At 38.9% G+C, this 18177-nt stretch overlaps 2 protein-coding genes across 3 annotated transcripts in view; both read right to left on the bottom strand.

The window, feature by feature from the left end:
- The window catches only part of OTOP1 (otopetrin 1), a 44197-nt gene extending 41574 nt beyond the window's left edge, over positions 1-2623 (bottom strand). Inside the window, exon 1 of the mRNA XM_056802422.1 lies at positions 2196-2623. Coding sequence (XP_056658400.1) covers positions 2196-2574 — 379 coding nt within the window. The 5' untranslated portion in view covers positions 2575-2623. The remainder of the gene's footprint in view (positions 1-2195) is intronic.
- A 7359-nt stretch (positions 2624-9982) lies between these two features.
- TMEM128 (transmembrane protein 128) overlaps positions 9983-18177 on the bottom strand; it is a 22830-nt gene continuing 14635 nt past the window's right edge. For both annotated transcript variants that reach the window (XM_001371370.4, XM_056802421.1), the window contains exons 4-5: positions 12748-12855; positions 9983-10669 (exon numbers count right to left, since the gene is read on the bottom strand). In XM_001371370.4, the coding sequence (XP_001371407.3) occupies positions 12756-12855 (100 nt within the window). In that variant the 3' untranslated portion in view covers positions 9983-10669; positions 12748-12755. The remainder of the gene's footprint in view (positions 10670-12747; positions 12856-18177) is intronic.

Below are 18177 nucleotides of genomic sequence, written 5' to 3'. Positions count from 1 at the left end.
ATAAAGTTAGAGATACAACACACACACACACACACACACACACACACACACACTTAAAATTTATCATTGATTTAATTGCCTTTAGGACAAAATATAAACTATAAACTCCTCAGCCTGGCATTTTAAAAAAACTTATAAAATCTGGCTCCCATCAACTGTCCTAATCTCTTTTTATATCATTCCCCTTTATGCACTCCCTATTCTAACTAGGTATAGAGTAGCATACTTAAAGTCAAGCAAAGTTGCATTCAAATCCTGACTCAGTCATTTACTTGCTGTGTGACCCTGGGCAAGACATTTAACTTCTATCCTCAGTTTCCTCATCTATAAAATAGGGAAAATACTAACGCCTACCTTATAGGGTTATTGTAAGGATAAAACAAGTTGAGATAGCCTATGTAAAGTACTCTGCAAAGCTTAAAGTGATATATAAATGCTATTATTATTATTAAGGTGTCCTCTATGTCCACCATTCTCTCATTGTAATTTTTTAAATGCATGTAAGGGGGAAAATAAAAAACACAATAGACTCCTGTAACCACCCTTCTCTCCCATCCACCCCAACCATCACCTCTTCTACCTGAGCAATGTTAGGGATCATTTTTATAGCTTAAGTTCTTAACCTTTTATATGCCAGGCACTCCTTTCTGGTGAAACCTATGGACCCATTTTCAGAATAATGTTTTCAAATGCATAAAGTAAAATATATAGGATTAAAAAGGGAAACAATAATATTGAAATAAAGTTATCAAAATATTAAAAAACCAAGTTCACAATCCCCAGTTTAAAAATTCCTGATCTAGAATGGAAACTAATAAATAAAAGAGATAAATCCTTGGATATTTTAAGAATTTATGATTTGGTCTATACTCTATAGGCTAAGGCAGGAGATGACTCATGTCTTAACCTCAGACGGTATTCTTGACTTTCTGTGGCTGAAAATATTCACACAAGCATGTACACACACATACACACAAACACACACACCCTCTGGGGACGAACCTGTCTCCCCTTAGTTGGGTTAGTTTCTTATGACAGACAACAGGCAATCCTTAGCCTTTCCAGCCTGGCAGGATCAGGTGTATTGGACAAACATTAGACTTGGAGCCAGAAGGTCTGGGCTGACCTATGCTGCTAACTTAGATGTGTGACTGTAGACAAATGAAATTTGTCTTCACCAATGAAACAGAAAATGTGATATTTGAATTCCTTGCCATACTAGCACCTTATAAAATAGTTTGTAAATGGATTTATAACAAAAGAAATACTGAGTACCCAGATGACTGTGGGATGTCAAAGGACCTGCTGGTGGAGCCCAAAATCTGGTAGTCCTACTAAGCCTCTAGTATGGCCAGGTGACAGTCTCCCCTGTCAAACAAGATTCAGTCTAAGTGCAGAGAAACTGAACATCAGCAAATTGATGGGGGGGGGGGACGTATCAGCCACAGAAATTCAGTAAATTCATCTGTTTAAGTCAGTGCAGAAAGGACCGACAGAAATAAAACTACTATGCAGTGCAAAGCACACTGGCACTGAAGTCCTAGGTTCAAATATGAGCTTTGGTATTTCTTCCTTCCGGATAGTCACTTCAATTCTTTGAGCCTCAGCTTCCTCTCCTGTAAAATGAGGGTACTGGTCTAGTTCAGGGATTTGTAGTCTTTTTGTGTGTTATGTACCCCCTTGGAAATCTTGGAAGTCCTCTGGACCTCTTCTCAGAATGGTTTTAAATTCATAAAATAAGATATAAAGAATTACAACGGAATTTGATTATATTGAAATAAAGACGTCGTGTTTTAAATTTATCCATGGAACTCCTAGGCTAGCTGATCATAGGCTCATGGATTTAGTGCTACACAGAAGCTTAAATCACCTAGCCCTGATTTTTTACAGATGAGGAAACTGAGATCCAAGGAACCTGAGCGATTTGGCCAAGGCCACATAGGTAGTAAAATAGATGATAGGGATTCAAATGCAGGTCCTCCAACTCCCAAACCACCACCCTTATCCCCTTTCCACCGCAGAGGACTTCGAAGGTCTCTCCCAACTGGAATTCCTCTGTACTTCTGAAGTAGAATTAACTATGAAAAGGACTTCCAGGATGCTCTGATGTGCCCAAGTAGAACAGAGAACCCCTCCCCTGTAAATCCTCCCGACCTCCATCCCTCAGGGGGGCTGGGACGAGGCGAAGTACTCACCCCGCAGCCAGCGGGCCCCCGCGTGAGTGTCCTTCTCCCGAATGAGCCTTCGCTGCGTGTAGCTCCGAGCCACGTACCACAGCATCCACAGGAGCTGGATGAGCATGAGGGTAATGACGTAGGAGAGAAGGTCGCCCTTGCCGATGCCCATGGCGTGCACTGCCCAGGCGAACATCAGCAACAACCCAGCCACAAACACATTCAGCCCGTACTGGCTGCTCAGCACCTCGGCCAGTTTCTGCGGGTAGCCGGCGGGACCCGAGGCTGGCGGCTGCGGAGACGGCTCCGGGAGCTCTTCTCCCAGTTCCCACGGCGGTCCCTGGCCCCCAGCGCCGGCCGGACCCCAAGGAGACACAGGCAAGTGGCGGTTTGCGACCATGCCTGGCAGAACAAGGAAGACCCCAGAGGGCCGAAAAGGAAAAGTTGATCCGGTCTCTTCTCCCGCCCTCCCCACACCCCGGCCGCCACCCTAGCCTCGGAGTGAGAGAGCCAACTGTTAGGCGCTGTCCGCTGTGCTAGGGGGAATGGCCACAGGGCGCAGCCCGCGAAGCTGGAGTCCTCCCAACCCTTGTGACCTCGGGGTCTGTGGGAAAGAAAAAAAGATCCCCGGCAGCGGGCGTTGGCTTATAAGAGCCACCAACCGAGGCAAGGATAATAGCACGGGAGGTAATAGCTACCTTCCCGGCCCTCCGCTGCCCTTTGTAGCCAGTGCCCCTCTTGGCTTCTTCTTCCCACTCTTTTCTGTCTCTCTTCTTCGCGCGTTTGCCTGGCTCCTGCTGAAGTCTGCACGATTCTGGCTTAAGTCTGAGTTGACAGACTTCTAGTCTGTTTGGTAAAGTGGAGTATCCTGCCAGAAAGACATAGCCTAAGGACTAGGTCACACTGATCCCTGGGCTCGGCTCCGAGAAAAGTATGAGCAGGAGGCAGACGAGAGCCGAGAGAGCGAGAGCGAGGCAGAGACGAGAGAGAAACAGAGAGAAACAGACAGAGAGCCTGGGAAGGAAAGCATGTGCATGTGTGTAGTGTATATACATACATACACTACACACATGCGTGTTTGGGCATTGCAAGGAAAAATAGCTTTGAAACAGGTCAGAACTTCTGATCCATCCATGTCCTCGGAGCCCTTTTGATGAAACAAGTTTTCTACATCTTCAGAGATGAGTGGGTGGACGGACTCGTACAGAAACAGATAGACATTTTGGGCAACTATTTGGATTCATTCTGCTTGACTATGCTTGGCATAGTTTTTTCCTTCCCTTTTTTTTAGTTGGGAGCAGGGTGGAGACAAAAGGGAGGACTAACAAGACTTTGTCCAAAAGGAGGAACCATCAAAACATTTTTTATTTTTATAGTCATATATAAAAAAGAAAAGGAAGTCAAAAGTAAGCACAGAAATGCAGGACAAGCTCAAAAGCAATATGTGGGATTTATTATGTTGTGGGAAATCACACCAAAGTTTGTAGCTAGATCTTGCCCAAAGAATTGGAGGCTCCAAATTCCGTTCTGTTCAGAGATATTAAAGTGTCTATTAAAAGAAGTTCAGGTTTAAGGTGGTGAAATGACCTAGGTTAATAAATGATGCTGATGGCGAGGCCCAAGCTGTGGATCCAGGTTTACATATTTATTGTGGGTGTGAGGGCTAGTCACCTCCCATTCCAGGGAATCCTCCACCCTTTCCCACTTGGCATTCTGGAGCATTCCAGGCAGAAAAACCCAGAAAATGAGGGTAGAGGAAGGTACAAGTCCAGGTGGAGGCATATTTTGGAGTCTGACATAACATAAGGACACCAAAAAGGGAATAAGGGCCACGCACTGGGATTCCCCCAGAATTCCAGTCTTCCATACTCCCTCCATTGTCCCACTCCCTCCATTGTCCCACATTGTCAGCATAGGAGAGATCTTGCTACTCTCCTGTAATGCCCTTATCTAGGTAGGGAACATAGGGAGGGTAAGGAACATTACAAAGCTACTATGGGTGATACATGGCAGTTAAGTGATTAACTATGCCAATTTCACAATTTATGCTTTAACTAGTGCTAACTATAAGCATCCTGCTTCTGTCACTGCCCACCTCCATCAATTATAAGCTTTTTTTTCAGTCATATAAAATGGCTTTTACATATTTCATATATAATTAATGTGTTCTGCTGTGTATATGGAAATAGTTTTTGAGGGATGTTTAAGTTCAAAAAATTATTCAAAGTGCATGTGATGACCACATATGATGGATATAATATTGCTTGCCTTCTCAACATGTGGGAGAGGGCCTGAGAGGGAGAGAATCTGAAACTGATCTTTTTTTTTTAGTATAAAAGCAAAAAAAAGTATATATAAATGTGTTAGGGAAGGAAATAAGGTCCCTTCCACTCTAGATATATGACCCTCCTCATGGAATTATTCTACTTGGATCCCCTGTGTGGCTTTTGAAGCACTACATAAATTTGATTCCTTCCTCCCTTTCCCAATCTTCCAACACTTTGTAGTTCAGTTTTCAGGGGTTTTCTTGGCAAAGATACTAGAGCGGTTTGCCAATTCCTTCTCCAGTTCATTTTACAGATGAGGAAACTGAGGCCACCAAGGTTAAATGACTTGGTATCTGAGGCCAGATTCAAGAAGATGAGTCTTTCTGACTCATGGGCATGGCGACTGATCCACTGTGCCACATAGATTTACTCCCCTCAATATACTCTATAATGTAACTTGTTGTTTCTCCCACAAATCATTCTCCTCTCAACTTGTGGCACATCTGATATCTGTATTGCTCTTTCCTCACCTCTGCCTCCTAGCTTCAAGTCTCAGCCAAAATCCCACCTTCTGAAAATCTTCACTTTACTTTGCTAAACCCCTTTGAGTGCCTTTCCTCTGAAACTCTTTCCAATTTATTTATATATATATATATATGTGTGTGTATATATTACTGCATATAATTATATATTGTATTTTTTAATGCTACATGCCAAAAGAAAGATTTTTAGACACACACACACACACACACACACACACACACACACACACACACACACACTCCTTTTCTGTGTGTAGTTGTTTAGCTATTGTCTCTCCCATAGAGTATAAGTTCCTTGAGGGCAGAAACTATACTTAGCAGAATGTCTAGTACATGTGAGTTTTTAATAAAATGGTCAGTGACCTGTTGACTGTCTTCAGAATCTTGTTCATGAAAGCCTCCTATACATCCTGAGTTAATTTCCCCAGTAAAATTTTAAACCATGAAATCCTTTATCTGAATATTCCTAAAATTCAGGATGTAGGTCAGAATATGCCCTAGCTTCCTCTCTTCTTTCACAAATTCTAAGATGGAACGGTTTATGTGTGAAATTATTAGTGAAATTATCACTAAGGCAAGAGACATGACCTTAGGGAATCATATCAAACAGTGGTTTTCAAAGTGTAAAGCACAACACCCTGCCCCCCCTTTTACTAAGTCTCAAGATCAAAACTATTTTCATAATAATACTATGGTGGTTTTAACCTCAACATGGTAAATTCCATTAAACAAAACCTCAACAAAAACTCTTTTTGGGGGGGTCACCACCTAGAATCCAAATAGGTGAGAAGTCAAAGCTGTCATTAAGTTCTGTTCCAGAACCTATTCCATAGTTTGTCATAACTAGAACTAGGATAGAAGGGGCTCCTCCTGAGAACTGGATTTGAGGCTTCCTTGGAATGTATGCCAAGCATAGCAGCAGAACCCAACTTATTTTGAATCTGAGGAATCCAAAGCCTTTCCCTTCCTACACCCTCACAACAGGCCACTGTCAGGACCCTGTCAGGGATCAGGGTCTCGGATATTGGGGCTACAGAGTCTCTTCTGGGTATCTTTCAACCCCTATAACCTTAGAATAAGGAAAAAAGAACTGTCACCAAATATGAGTTTGGTCAGGTCCCTTAGGACCTGACTACCATTTCCTGACCCAGACATCTGTATTGACCCCACTGGGTCTGACTCAAACTCCTGGATGCCTCAAAGGGACCCTTACCTTATAATTAACAAATTCCTCTTCATCCCAGTTCTCTAGGATTTGAAAAGAAAAAAGACTTTTCCCATCATTCCATCAGACACTGCCCTCCATCATTCAAATCAATTAAATTCAACATGTGACTTTAGAAAGTGGGTTACCCATTTAACTAGTCCTTACTCCCTATCCCCACTATGGCAAGCAAGTTCCCACCCCTCTGCTAATTCTGATCTTTTTTTTTTTAATCCTTACCTCCCGTCTTAGAATGAATAATGTGTATTGGTTCTAAGGCAGAAGAGCAATATGGGCTAGGCAATGGGGGGTAAGTGACATGCCAAGAGTCATACTAGGAAGTGTCTGAGTCCACATTTGAACCCAGGAACTCCCATATTTAGGCCTGGCTCTCAATACCAGGAGCCATCTGGCAGCTTCCTGTTCTGTGTTCTTAAGGTGTTTCTAGCTAGGTAACATAGAGCACTCTTGGAGTCAAGGAAACCTGGTAATTTAATTGATCTACTAAGGTATTTTTTTCTTTGCACTCCCTATTCATCACCTCCTCTATCTTATCTTCCACTGTGCCTTCTGAGCACTTTGTCTAATATTAACACATCAAATTTCCTTTCATCCTTACCCTCTTGCTCTCACATTCTCTCCATATTCTCATGTTCTTGGGAATGTGTCCTCCCTTTAGAAGACTGTGAATTTTAGATTTACTCCACCCTGCTTAGTCTAACAAACAGGAATGTCTACACCCCTACTTAAGGATTAAGTGTTGAGAAGGATGGCTTATGACAGACATGTGCTAGCAAATGACAAATCAGAAATAACTGACAGATTCCCTGGGCTGTCTTAAATCAAGCTTAAGCTACCATTGGTACATGTGAGATGTAGGAAGTGATGTAAAAAACAGTCTACATATTTCACATCACTTCCTCTCTCTGATCTCTTTTCACATAGTGGTAGTTCTGGCTCTCTTTCGTGGTGGAGACGTGACTGGTGGCAGCATGCTAGGCATCTTGGCGTGCCTGCAGCTCTTGTCTGGGTTTGGCTTGTGGCAGTGTTTTCGTGTCTTGGCATCTTGGCATGGGTCAGGTGAGGCGTCTTCCCTAAGGTCTCTCAGAGTTTAGGCCGATTCCTATTTTTTCCTTTACCTTTCCTAAAAATTCCATCCTTCTAGGAGGCCCCTCGTCTCAAAGGAGAACTCGTGGCTATATGGTCTCTGAACTCCCCTTGGCTCAGTCTAGGCCAGAGAAATCTTATATCCTTTTCCCTCTCTCTCATTCTTAAATTCTTTCTTCTATTGTAATTAAACCACCATAAAATTCCCAAACTGATGAGAATTTTTATTGGGATTTTGAATTAATCCCTGGCAACCAACTAAATTTATATCCAGCTTAAAAAAAAAAAAAACCCTAAATTTACCCCTTACACAGCATCCCTGGTCATCTCTCCTGGCCCAAAATGTCAGAAGTAGGCAATACCCTTGCTCCTCACCACATCCAGTCTGTGTCCTCTGGGGTTTACCAGCCTCTCTCTACCACCCAGCCCAGTTACTATACCTACTCATCTACAGGTCATTCTCCTAATCCCTGCCCTCATATTTCATGACTTCAAAATGTATGTTGACATTCCCTTAGATACTATAGTCTACAAGTTCATCGACCTCGATCACTATGACAGAGCAGACGTGTCAAACTCATAGTCACTGGCCATCTCCCCAGTGCAAACAGAACTAGATGAAAATGCAATTGGGAAATGTTTAACAAAATACAATTAAAAACATAATGTCAATTTGTGGTTTGCTATGTCAATATGCAGTTGCAAGGGATCTGTTTCTATTTTAGCTTGACACGACTGTCACATATTTTTATCCTACTTGAGCTACCCAAAAGGATGACCACAGAATATCTCAGAATCACCTATCATTATACTATCTCTATAATCCTAAACTCTGAAATTTTCCTGTAATGGCAGATAACCTTACCTTTGTATTTTTCCCTTCTGTTTCTGCTAGACCTAAACTTGTTCTTCATTCTCACTTGACATCCAGTTTATCTGTTCCTTCTTGCTCTATCCCTCCATCACTCCTGCTCTAGTCTCACTTCCCTCCCAACAGTCCTTATCCTGTAGATGACTCAAATAACTTACTCCCCTAGTCCAATTTGCTATTTTCAGTCCCTGTTTATATGTTGTCTTTCCCCACTAGAATGTAAACTCCTTAAGGACAGAGGCTGTTCCTACTTTTTGCTTGTATTTATTCCCAGCACTTGGCAAAATTCTTGGTATAGATTTAATGCCTAATAAATGTTTTCTCTCTCTCTGAAGTCCTGTCTACATGCTCTACCCCCACTTCCTCATCTCCCACTTGATTCCTCACAGTCAATGGCACTACTCCACTGAGACTATACTCTCCAATGACCTCAACAATGAACTTTTCCCAATTTCCATTCTCCTTGATCCCTCTGCAAATTTTCACTATTACCTAATCCTATCTCCCTAAACATTCTCTCCTCCTTGACTTCTCACAACTTTGCTCCTCTCTAATCTTTCTGTCTAACCTTTCAGTCTCCTCAGCTAGATTACTAATCTCCTGCAATTTAAGCATGGCTGGCTGGTAACACTAGCCTGGGCATTCTTAGTGACCTCTTCATTCCCTATCTTATCAAGTATTCTCTCCATGAAGACTTCCAAATCTTTATATTTGGCCTTAATCTTATTTTACCTCCATTTACATGTCAAACTACCTGCTGCACATCCTAGGATGCCCCAGAGGCATCTCAAAGCCTATATGTACAAATGTCTAAATGTGACCCTTCTCTAAACCTCCTCATTTTTCAGTCACAATTATTCTCCCTTTCAGAGAGATAGCATCCTCAGAATTATCCCTGACCTTCTCCTTTCCCTATATCCAATCAGTTGCCAAATGTTACTATTTCTACTTCTGCATCTTTCATCTCTTTTGCTCTCTTAACCACTACCCTGTTTGAGGGTAACAACTCCCTATCTGAGGATCTCATCACCTCTTGTCAAGACTACTAAAATAGTCTCACTGGCTTTCCCACCTCAAGACTTCCTTCTCAAATCCATCCTCCAAGCGGATGCCAAGATAATTTTACTAAGGCATGTCAGACCACATTCATTTGATATTCAAAAATCATCAGTGGTTCTCTAGGATAAAATGCAAAATCCTTAACTTTCCCCAATCTAACTCCTACCTGATCACTTCATATGAAATACACTAGGGTACAATCTCCCCAGACTTTCTGTGTCCTTATTTGGAAAATTAGGGATATGAACTAAACAGCCTGAGGTCTCTTTCTGATCTAGCTCTATGATCCTATTTAGATGTAAGTCTTTTTATTCTCTTGGGAGATACTGCCTCTTCCATGAAGCCTTCTCTATCTCCTTCATGGTCAGTGGTTTTCTCCTCCTCATATTATATTGTATTCACTTATTCATCTACATGTTGTTCCCCTCAACCATCCACCCATTTAAGGATAAAATGTAAAATCCTAAGGGTAAGCATTATTTCTTTTTGGGGCGGGGAAGGGAAAGGGACAATATCTAGCACATTATGTTTGTTGAATTAAATTTATCACAGTAAAAAGAATAAACATCAAGGATTTTTTTCCAAGTCACAATGTTAAAGCCATATTTTAAAGTTAGACATTTTCATATTTAAATTAGGAATAATTTTTAATGTATCCCCTTTATACTTCCCTAACCAGCTTAGAAGAGTTTCTCCCCAAAAGGTGAAACAATTCAAGGGTATGCATAATAAATATATATAAAAAATAAGGAGGCCCATTATGCAAAATGTAATTTAATGATAAGAAAAAATGTATTAAACTTATTTTAAATGAATAAAAAATTGACATTAGGCAGATACAGAAAACCTTGCATAACTATTTACATAAAAGATAATTTAATATTAAGAAGTATAGGGTAAGTACTGTTTTTTAACAAGACCCTCATCTAACAAAAATATTGTAAAAATAAAGTAAGTAAATAAAGTCAAGTACCATATTTACTTGAATGAATTTCAAAGGCACAGGACAATGTGATTCTTTTAAAGATACATGAAGTCAACATACAAAATTATATTGCTACCCTGAAAAGGGGGCAGAAATAAGTTAATCATTCAAACAAAATATTAAGAATACATTCTAGAACTGGAATATAAATTCCACTTTCACCCATAGCCCTGTTAGAAGCTTTAAATTATGACACTTTTCCCTAATATTTCAAATTCGGAGTACAATTTTCAAAAAAATCATTTAAATGTCAATAGCCACCTGTGCAATTTCATAACCACTTAAGTCCAAGGCAGTGCTAAAAAAAGAGAATCACCTTGTTTTCAAGCAACTGTCTAATATCATACTTTTCCAAGTACAACTTCCTTTTCAGAGGCCAGAAATACTTTATGGCTTGCTCCATTGTTCATCCATGTTCTGTTTTATTGGCTTGATGTTTTCACATTTACACATCTAAAATCTAAAAGAAAAACATCATTTAAATTTTCACCAAAATGGGAAGATTCCAAATCAATTACATTAGATTTTTTAAAAACCTAAATATTCAAAACAGTGTTTTATGATTTCACCATCACTCAAAAGCTACTGATGGCCCAGACACCAGACATCTAGCCACACAGCTACATGTACCTAAGTCAAGGAGCAGAGTTTTAGTCTAGAAAGAGTAAAAACTGTCCTTGGCAGGAGCGCCAATCACTCCACCCCTCTCTGCTGTGTTCTTACTTTTCTTCTTTCAGGATTTTAACTCTGGAGTTAACCAGTCCAATTTTATCTTCTACCCTAGAACTACATCTCCTATTACAGCTGACACTCATGCCTTACCCATCCCCAACTGGGGTTACTCCCACCATCTATCTTCTTTGTTTCTACTCCTATGCGGAACAATGCAAAAAAAAAAAGGGTAACTATGCCAACTGGGTCCAGTACAAAATGTATATTATCTAATCTTAAACAAGCGCTCAAAACTGTACAGCAATGTTTTTATTCTTTTCTGATTGACTACTGCACTCCAAATAATATCCAACCCTTTTCTTCTCACTTCAAGGTAATAACAATGGCACCCCTAACATACCCCTATAATTCCCTTATTCCTCAATAAAATACAGAGGATCTCACGTTACACCTTATGAAGAACCAAAGGGCCTCTGTCATATTGTCCCTCTTCCCTGTTATATACTTAAATCTCAACATCACTGCCATTCTCTACTCTACTCACTGACAAAGAGGAGGCCACTCTCCTTGCCAAGGTCAATCCTTCTATCTGTGCCCTTGAACCTACTCCCTCCTATTTCTTCCAGTAATATATCCCTTTAAGCATCCCTTCTCTTTCTAATCTGTTTGTTGCTTTTTTTTTTTTAGCGACTGGTTCCTTCCCTTCTAGTTACATGCCCACACAAACTCTATAATTTAAAAAATCTTTCCTTGAAGATTGACTTGCCATTCCCTCAAGCTATAGTCTTGCGTTCTTTTCTCAGTTAAACTCTTAGAAAAAGTCATTTATACTCATTGCCTCCACCTCCTTACCTTGTATTTACTTCATAGCCTCCCCACAATCTGGTTTCCAACCCCATATCAATTTATCAAAACTGCGCTCTCCAAGGTTATCAGAGATTTATTTGCTAGAATCCAATGGTCTTTTTTCAGTCCTCATAATTTTTGACCTCTCTAAACAGCTTTCACACTGCTAACTACTACCCATTTCTTGATATTCTTTCCTCTCTGAGTTTCAAGACAGTATTCTCTCCCATCTAAGTATATATTCTCAGACTCTTTTGCTGGATCATCATCTATATCTCCCCCACTAGGAGAAGGTATACTTGAAGACTCCATTTGGGTTTTCTCCCTCTAAACTTTTTCAATGAACATCATTTCTATGGCTTTGACTCATCTCTCTGCAAATGACTCCAGTCTATGGATTTAACCGTCTTCTCCTGAGCATCAGTCACCAGCACAAGTTATCAGACCTATTACAGTCATCTATCAGGCCATTCCAATTGGATGTTGGAATAGATATCTTAAACTCAACATCTCCCCCAAAAAACTCATTCTCTTTCCCCCTAAACTCACTCCACCTCCTAAATCCTCTATTTAGGTCAAGAGCACCATCTTTCTTCCATTTACCCAAGTCTGCAACTTCACTCTCTCTCACCTCAGGTGCCACATCCAGTAGATTCTATCTCCACAATATCTCTTATCTATTCCCTTTTCTCCACTCCCATAATCAGCTCTCTGGCTCAAGTCCTCCTGACTTTTTTGCCTATATTTCTGCAATAGCTTCCTAATTGATCTCTATGCTTCTAGCCTACACCCTTCTCAATCCATTTCCATAGAGCTTCCAAATTGATTGATATACTTGAATAAAAGGTCCACTCTTCCTTATCCTGAACCAGATAGACTCTGCTTTAGTAACAACTAAAAAGAAGCCAACCATTAATGACATGTCAAAAGTAGGTTGCTATGTTTTTTGAATTTTAAAATATCATAAAATAAATAGCATTAATCTGTTACTTGAAATTCATAGTTCATGAATATTATTACCTCAAATATTAGCCAAGTAAGGAGACAAGCATTATCGCACCCATAAACTGAGTAAATAATATTAAAGGAGTGAAAAGTGTCCACACAGGCCATAAGGCAATGTTGAAGCTGGAAAGGAAAAAAAAATCAGTTTTATTTTTTTAAGTAACATTCACAGAAAGACATTTTTATTCCAATTTGAATTAGGCTTTAAAAATCCACCCATGTACACTGTTTGAAAATATCCAATAAATAACTCCAACCTTGGTTCAGGCCTTAATCACCTTTCATTTTAGATTGTTGTTTTCAAATTGGTCTCCAGCCTAAAGTCTCTCCCCATTTCAGTCAAGTTCATTCAAAAAGCATTTTTAAGCACTTGGTATATGCCAGTAACTGTTTGAAGCACTGGAAATAATTTTTTAAAGACATTTTCCCTTAAGATATATTTTTCAAAATTTGTCTTTTTTAAATTTAATGTATTTCTAGGTAGATGGAGTAGGATAAGTTAGTAAATAAAGGCAATAAAACATTAAATAATAAAATAATAAAAAATAAAAATAAAACAATAATAAAATGTGTTACATTTATTATATAATACATAATATTTACTACATATATTTGTTATTGTATTTTATATTCTAATGCTTATTTTAACATTTATAATAAAATAATAAATAATAAAATTAAAATAATAAAATAATAATTGAGTGAATAAAAATAATTTTGCAAAGAATTTTTAAATATCTCAATTATAATTATTTCTATAATATTTATATGAGATAGCAGAGGAATAGGTCTATTACATAAAACATGAAATAATCTAATATTCTAACATTTCTGGCTACGCAACTAACTTCTGTATACATCTTGTCATTAGTCTCCCCTGGCAGGAAAGCTATAAGAAACAAAAGATCGTACTGCATTGCTCCTTTCTGCTCTTTTCCCCCTGTGTCCTGGTGAGATCCCAATGAGAGAAAGGAAGAAGAGATGTATTGTATAAAATGTTAACAAAGTATTTAATTCAGCCCTGAAGACTGGGGAGGGGGGTGGTAATTTTGTAGTAAATTGTCTTGATCCTAAAAGAATCAGTTTTATATTCACCCTATGTTATCTCATACCCTGTCATCTCTAACTACTGAAAGGGTTTCACTGACAAAAATATTTACCTTAAGTGAGTTTCTATAAATGGCTTTCTTTACTTGCAAGGCTGTATTTAGTTACAAACCTAAAACCACAGCAACAGATCTCAATGTGGAAAAAAACTTTTCACCTTGATCTACTGCTTCAAAAACTTGCAGAGGCCCATCTAACTAGAAGATAAATGATTTTTGTTGAGCAAAAAAATGAATTACCTTTAATACTAACTGGTTCAAATGGTCAACAGTAAAAAATAAATGTAGTTCTAATAACTTGTGTTTCCTCAAACCCTTAATAAAAAATGGTATTTCTGTAGAGATAAAGTAGATGACCTCCTCAGGTAAAAGCATAAAGGTTTTTCATGCTGGAAATATAAATAGTTTGGGTTGTTTTCCATTCCCACCCCAGCATAGTTATATAACAATTCATCTAACAATTTTTATTTAATTGTAAATTGTGACTAACTTACAAGAAGTGTGTGCGTAGGGGAGTGGGGGGGGGGGTGTTGGGAGCCAAGAAACAGGGAAGCTTCAAGCCATTCTGAGAATTCTCTCCAACCAATCTTAAAATAACACTTAAAAAAAATTCTGAAGAGAAAGAGCCAACAAGGGGAAGCAAGAAGCAACTCTTCTGCAGAAAACAACTTGAAAGGTAGGCAGGGAGGGTCTGGTTTACTGGAGTGAGAGGGGAACATAGCCCACAGCATGGCCCCACCAAGGAGTACTGGTGCAGCCAAAAGCAAGCCACACACACACATACACACACACATACATCAACAGTTCCAGGATCTAAATCTTGGTCTAAGCCAACATGGAGAAGCTGAGACTCTGCCTAAGCCAACAGCAGTGCAGCCCCACACACCCATTAGAGTTACAAGTCCCAAGCTCCAGGGTAAGGCGCTCCACAGTGTGCTCAGTTGGTGCAGGCCTAGAGGGAGGCTCTGAGGCTCTGCCTGAACCCAAACCAAGGCCCCAAGTCCCAATGCAAGGCAGTTGGCAAGGTGCCTTGCTGATATAAGTCCAAGGGGAGGCCCAAAACCTTCGCTCGACCTTATGGTAAAGACTGCATCTTAGTGCAAGGCAGTCTGTGGTATATTCCTTATCTGTGTAAGCCCAGAGTGAGGTCCAGAGCCCCTACCCAATCTCAAAGTGAGGTTACAAGCCCCAGGGCAAGGCAGTCCGCAGGGTACCAGACCCAATCAAGCTCAGAGTTAGGCCCAAAGCCTCTGCCCAAGCCCTGTGGCTAGACCCTGAGCCCCAACACAGGATAGCTCACAGTACTCTGAGCTTTGTGAGCAATCAGCAATCCCAGGAGGTGACTTTCAGAGCTCCCAGATCACATGCCATCAAAGAACTGAAACTTGTAGAAATCCAGAAATATAGGTAAAGGTAGTAGCTTATAACTGAAAGTTTAAGAGAGTACCCTCTCTAACTGAGAAGAGAACCCACTTAAAAGTAAAAATCAAGAAAAAAGGTTGGGAAAAATCAGCAAACATCAAAAAAATACCTAACGATAGAAAATTTTTATGGAGACAAAGAAGAGGAAGGCACACACACAGACAGGATCAATGAACGCAAAGCAGCTACACACAAAACTTAAAAGAAAAATATTAATTAGTCTTAGGCTCTGGAAGAGCTCAAAAAGGATTTCAAAAATCAATTAAGAATGGCAGAGGAATGGGGGAGAGAAATTAAAGCCATGCAAAGCAGATTTAACAAAAAAGGAAATCAAGAGATACAAAAATCCAATGAAAAAAGAGTTTCTTAAAAAGTAGAATTGACTAAAAGGAAAAGGAGGTTCAAAAGCTCTCAGAAGAAAATCATTCCTTAAAAATTAGATTGGTTAACTAGAAGTCAATGACTTCATGAGATATCAAGAAACAATACAAAATCGAAAATATGAAATATCTCATTAAGAAAACAAGTGACCTGGCAAATAAATCCAGGAGAGACAACTTGAGAATTATTGGACTACCTGAAAGCCATGATTTTTTTTAAAAGCCTAAATATTATATTATGAGAAATTATCAAAGAAAATTGCCCTGATATTCACAAGAGGATAAAATAGAAATTGGAAAAACCCACATATTACCTCCTGAAATAAATCCCCAAATGACCACTTCCAGGAATATTACAGCTAAATTCAAGAGCCTCCAAGTCAAAGATAAATGCCACAAGCAGTCAGAAAGAAACAGTTCAAATACCATAGAGTTACAATCAGGATTACAAAGGACTTAGTAGTCTCTACTTTAAAGCATCAGAAGGCTTGGAATATTCTGTAAGACAAAATAATTAGGTTTACAACCCAAAATCACCTACTCAGCAAAACTGAGTATATTCTTTCAAGGGCAAAAATGGTCACTTAACAAAATAGAAGGTTTTCAAGTATTCTTGATGAAAACACCAGATCTAAATAGAAAATTTGATGGGCAAATACAAGACTCAAGAGAAGCCTAAAAAGGTAAATGAGAGAAAATTTAAGGGATTCAATAAGGTCAAACTGTTTGTGGAAATAAGATATATAACTTTAAAAATTTTAATCAGTATTATTGAGCAGTTAGAAGGAATATATATATATATATATAGATAGATAGATAGAGGGTATGGAAGTAAACTGATTAGGATAACATGATATAAAAAAAATCAAAAATTGAAAAGCGGATTGTACTAAGAGAAAAGGAAAGGGAGAGGTGGAATGGGGGTAAATCATCTCACCTAAAGAGGTACAGAAAACTATTATAGTGGAGGGGAGGATGAGGGTGGTAAAAGGCAATATTTAAAATGTACTCTCATCATAACTGGCTCAGAGAGGGAATAACAATCATACTTATTCAAATACAGAATACTACCTTACCCTATAGAAAAGTAAGAGGGGAATAAGACAAGGGAGGGGGGAAGTAGGGGATACTTGTGAGGAGGGACAGATTGACAGGAGAAAGAACAGGATCAAAAGGAGACAATAAGATGGAGGGGAATATACAGCTGGTAATCATAACTGTGAATGTAAATGGGATAAACTCACCCATAAAATGGAAGTGGATGGCAGAGTAGATTAAAAATCAAAATCCTACAATATGTTGTTTACAAGAAACACATTTGGGGCAGAGAGAATTTATTGTGCATCATTTGAAGTAAAAAAACCAAGAGTAACAATCATGATCTCAAACAAAACTGTGAAGATAGGATTAACTCCTCCCTTGTCTATTTTTAACTAATCAAATCAAGAACTTAAAGTACCCCTACTTAACATTAAGTAAGTATAAGAGATCACAAGTCACTTACTAGAGTAAGTGACAACTCCAAAGGCCACTACACCCACACACACACACCTTGGGCAGTGCTAGGCAAATTGAAATACTGCCATTGGTTTCTGTGAAGGAGTGACAGGAAATGACAGGAAGAGACATGGAAAAAAGGAGTATAAAAAGAGATCAACATGGTCTAGCATTCATTCCCTTCCTAGTGTTGGGAGAGACTGGTTCCCTTGTCTTGGAGAAGGCCTTTCCCCTGGATCCTGCATCGGCTTGCCAGGAAATCCATGTGGGGACAAGGGATATGGGGAAGCCCCTGAGGGGCTGAGCCTCACTTCACCAGAGAAGGGCTGGTAGACTTGTTAAAATCTGTCTCTTTATCTACATTTTTCTATTTTTACTCTTTCCACCTCTATAAAAAAAGCTGCTAAATCATTTTGACTTAAGCTATAATATTTTAAATTTGGTGGCCACAATATTACTTAATAACCATCATATTTAGCATAAAATCTAAATTTAAATTCTTATAAAGTTAAAGCAAAAATAGATCTAATTAAAAGAGATGAGGAAGGAAATTATATCTTGATAAAAGTTACCATAGACAATGAAGTAATATCAATGCTAAACATACATGAACCAAATAGCCTCCAAATTTCTAAAGAAAAATTAGATGAACTTCTGACAGAAACATTAAAACTCTATTAGTGAGGGACCTCAACTTCCTCTTTTCAGATCTAGATAAATTAAACCAAAAAATAAACAAGAAAAAAGTGAAGGAAGTGAATGAAATTTTAGAAACATTAGAACTAATAGATCTCTGGAGAAAACTCAATGGAAATTACAAAGGAATATACCCTCTTTTTAGCAGTAAATGGCTCCTACACAAAAAAAAATGACCATATATTAGGGCAAAAAAACCTTCACAACCCAATGGAAAATAGCAGAAATAGTAAATGCATCCTTTTCAGATCATAATTCAATAAAAAATTATCATCAATAAGGAAAAATAAAAATAAAAAATTAAGTGGGAATAAAATTATCTATTTCTATAAAAGGGGGGGGGT

Source organism: Monodelphis domestica, chromosome 6, assembly GCF_027887165.1.
Source record: "Monodelphis domestica isolate mMonDom1 chromosome 6, mMonDom1.pri, whole genome shotgun sequence".
Taxonomy (NCBI): domain Eukaryota; kingdom Metazoa; phylum Chordata; class Mammalia; order Didelphimorphia; family Didelphidae; genus Monodelphis; species Monodelphis domestica.
This window is presented reverse-complemented; position numbering and strand designations above follow the sequence as displayed.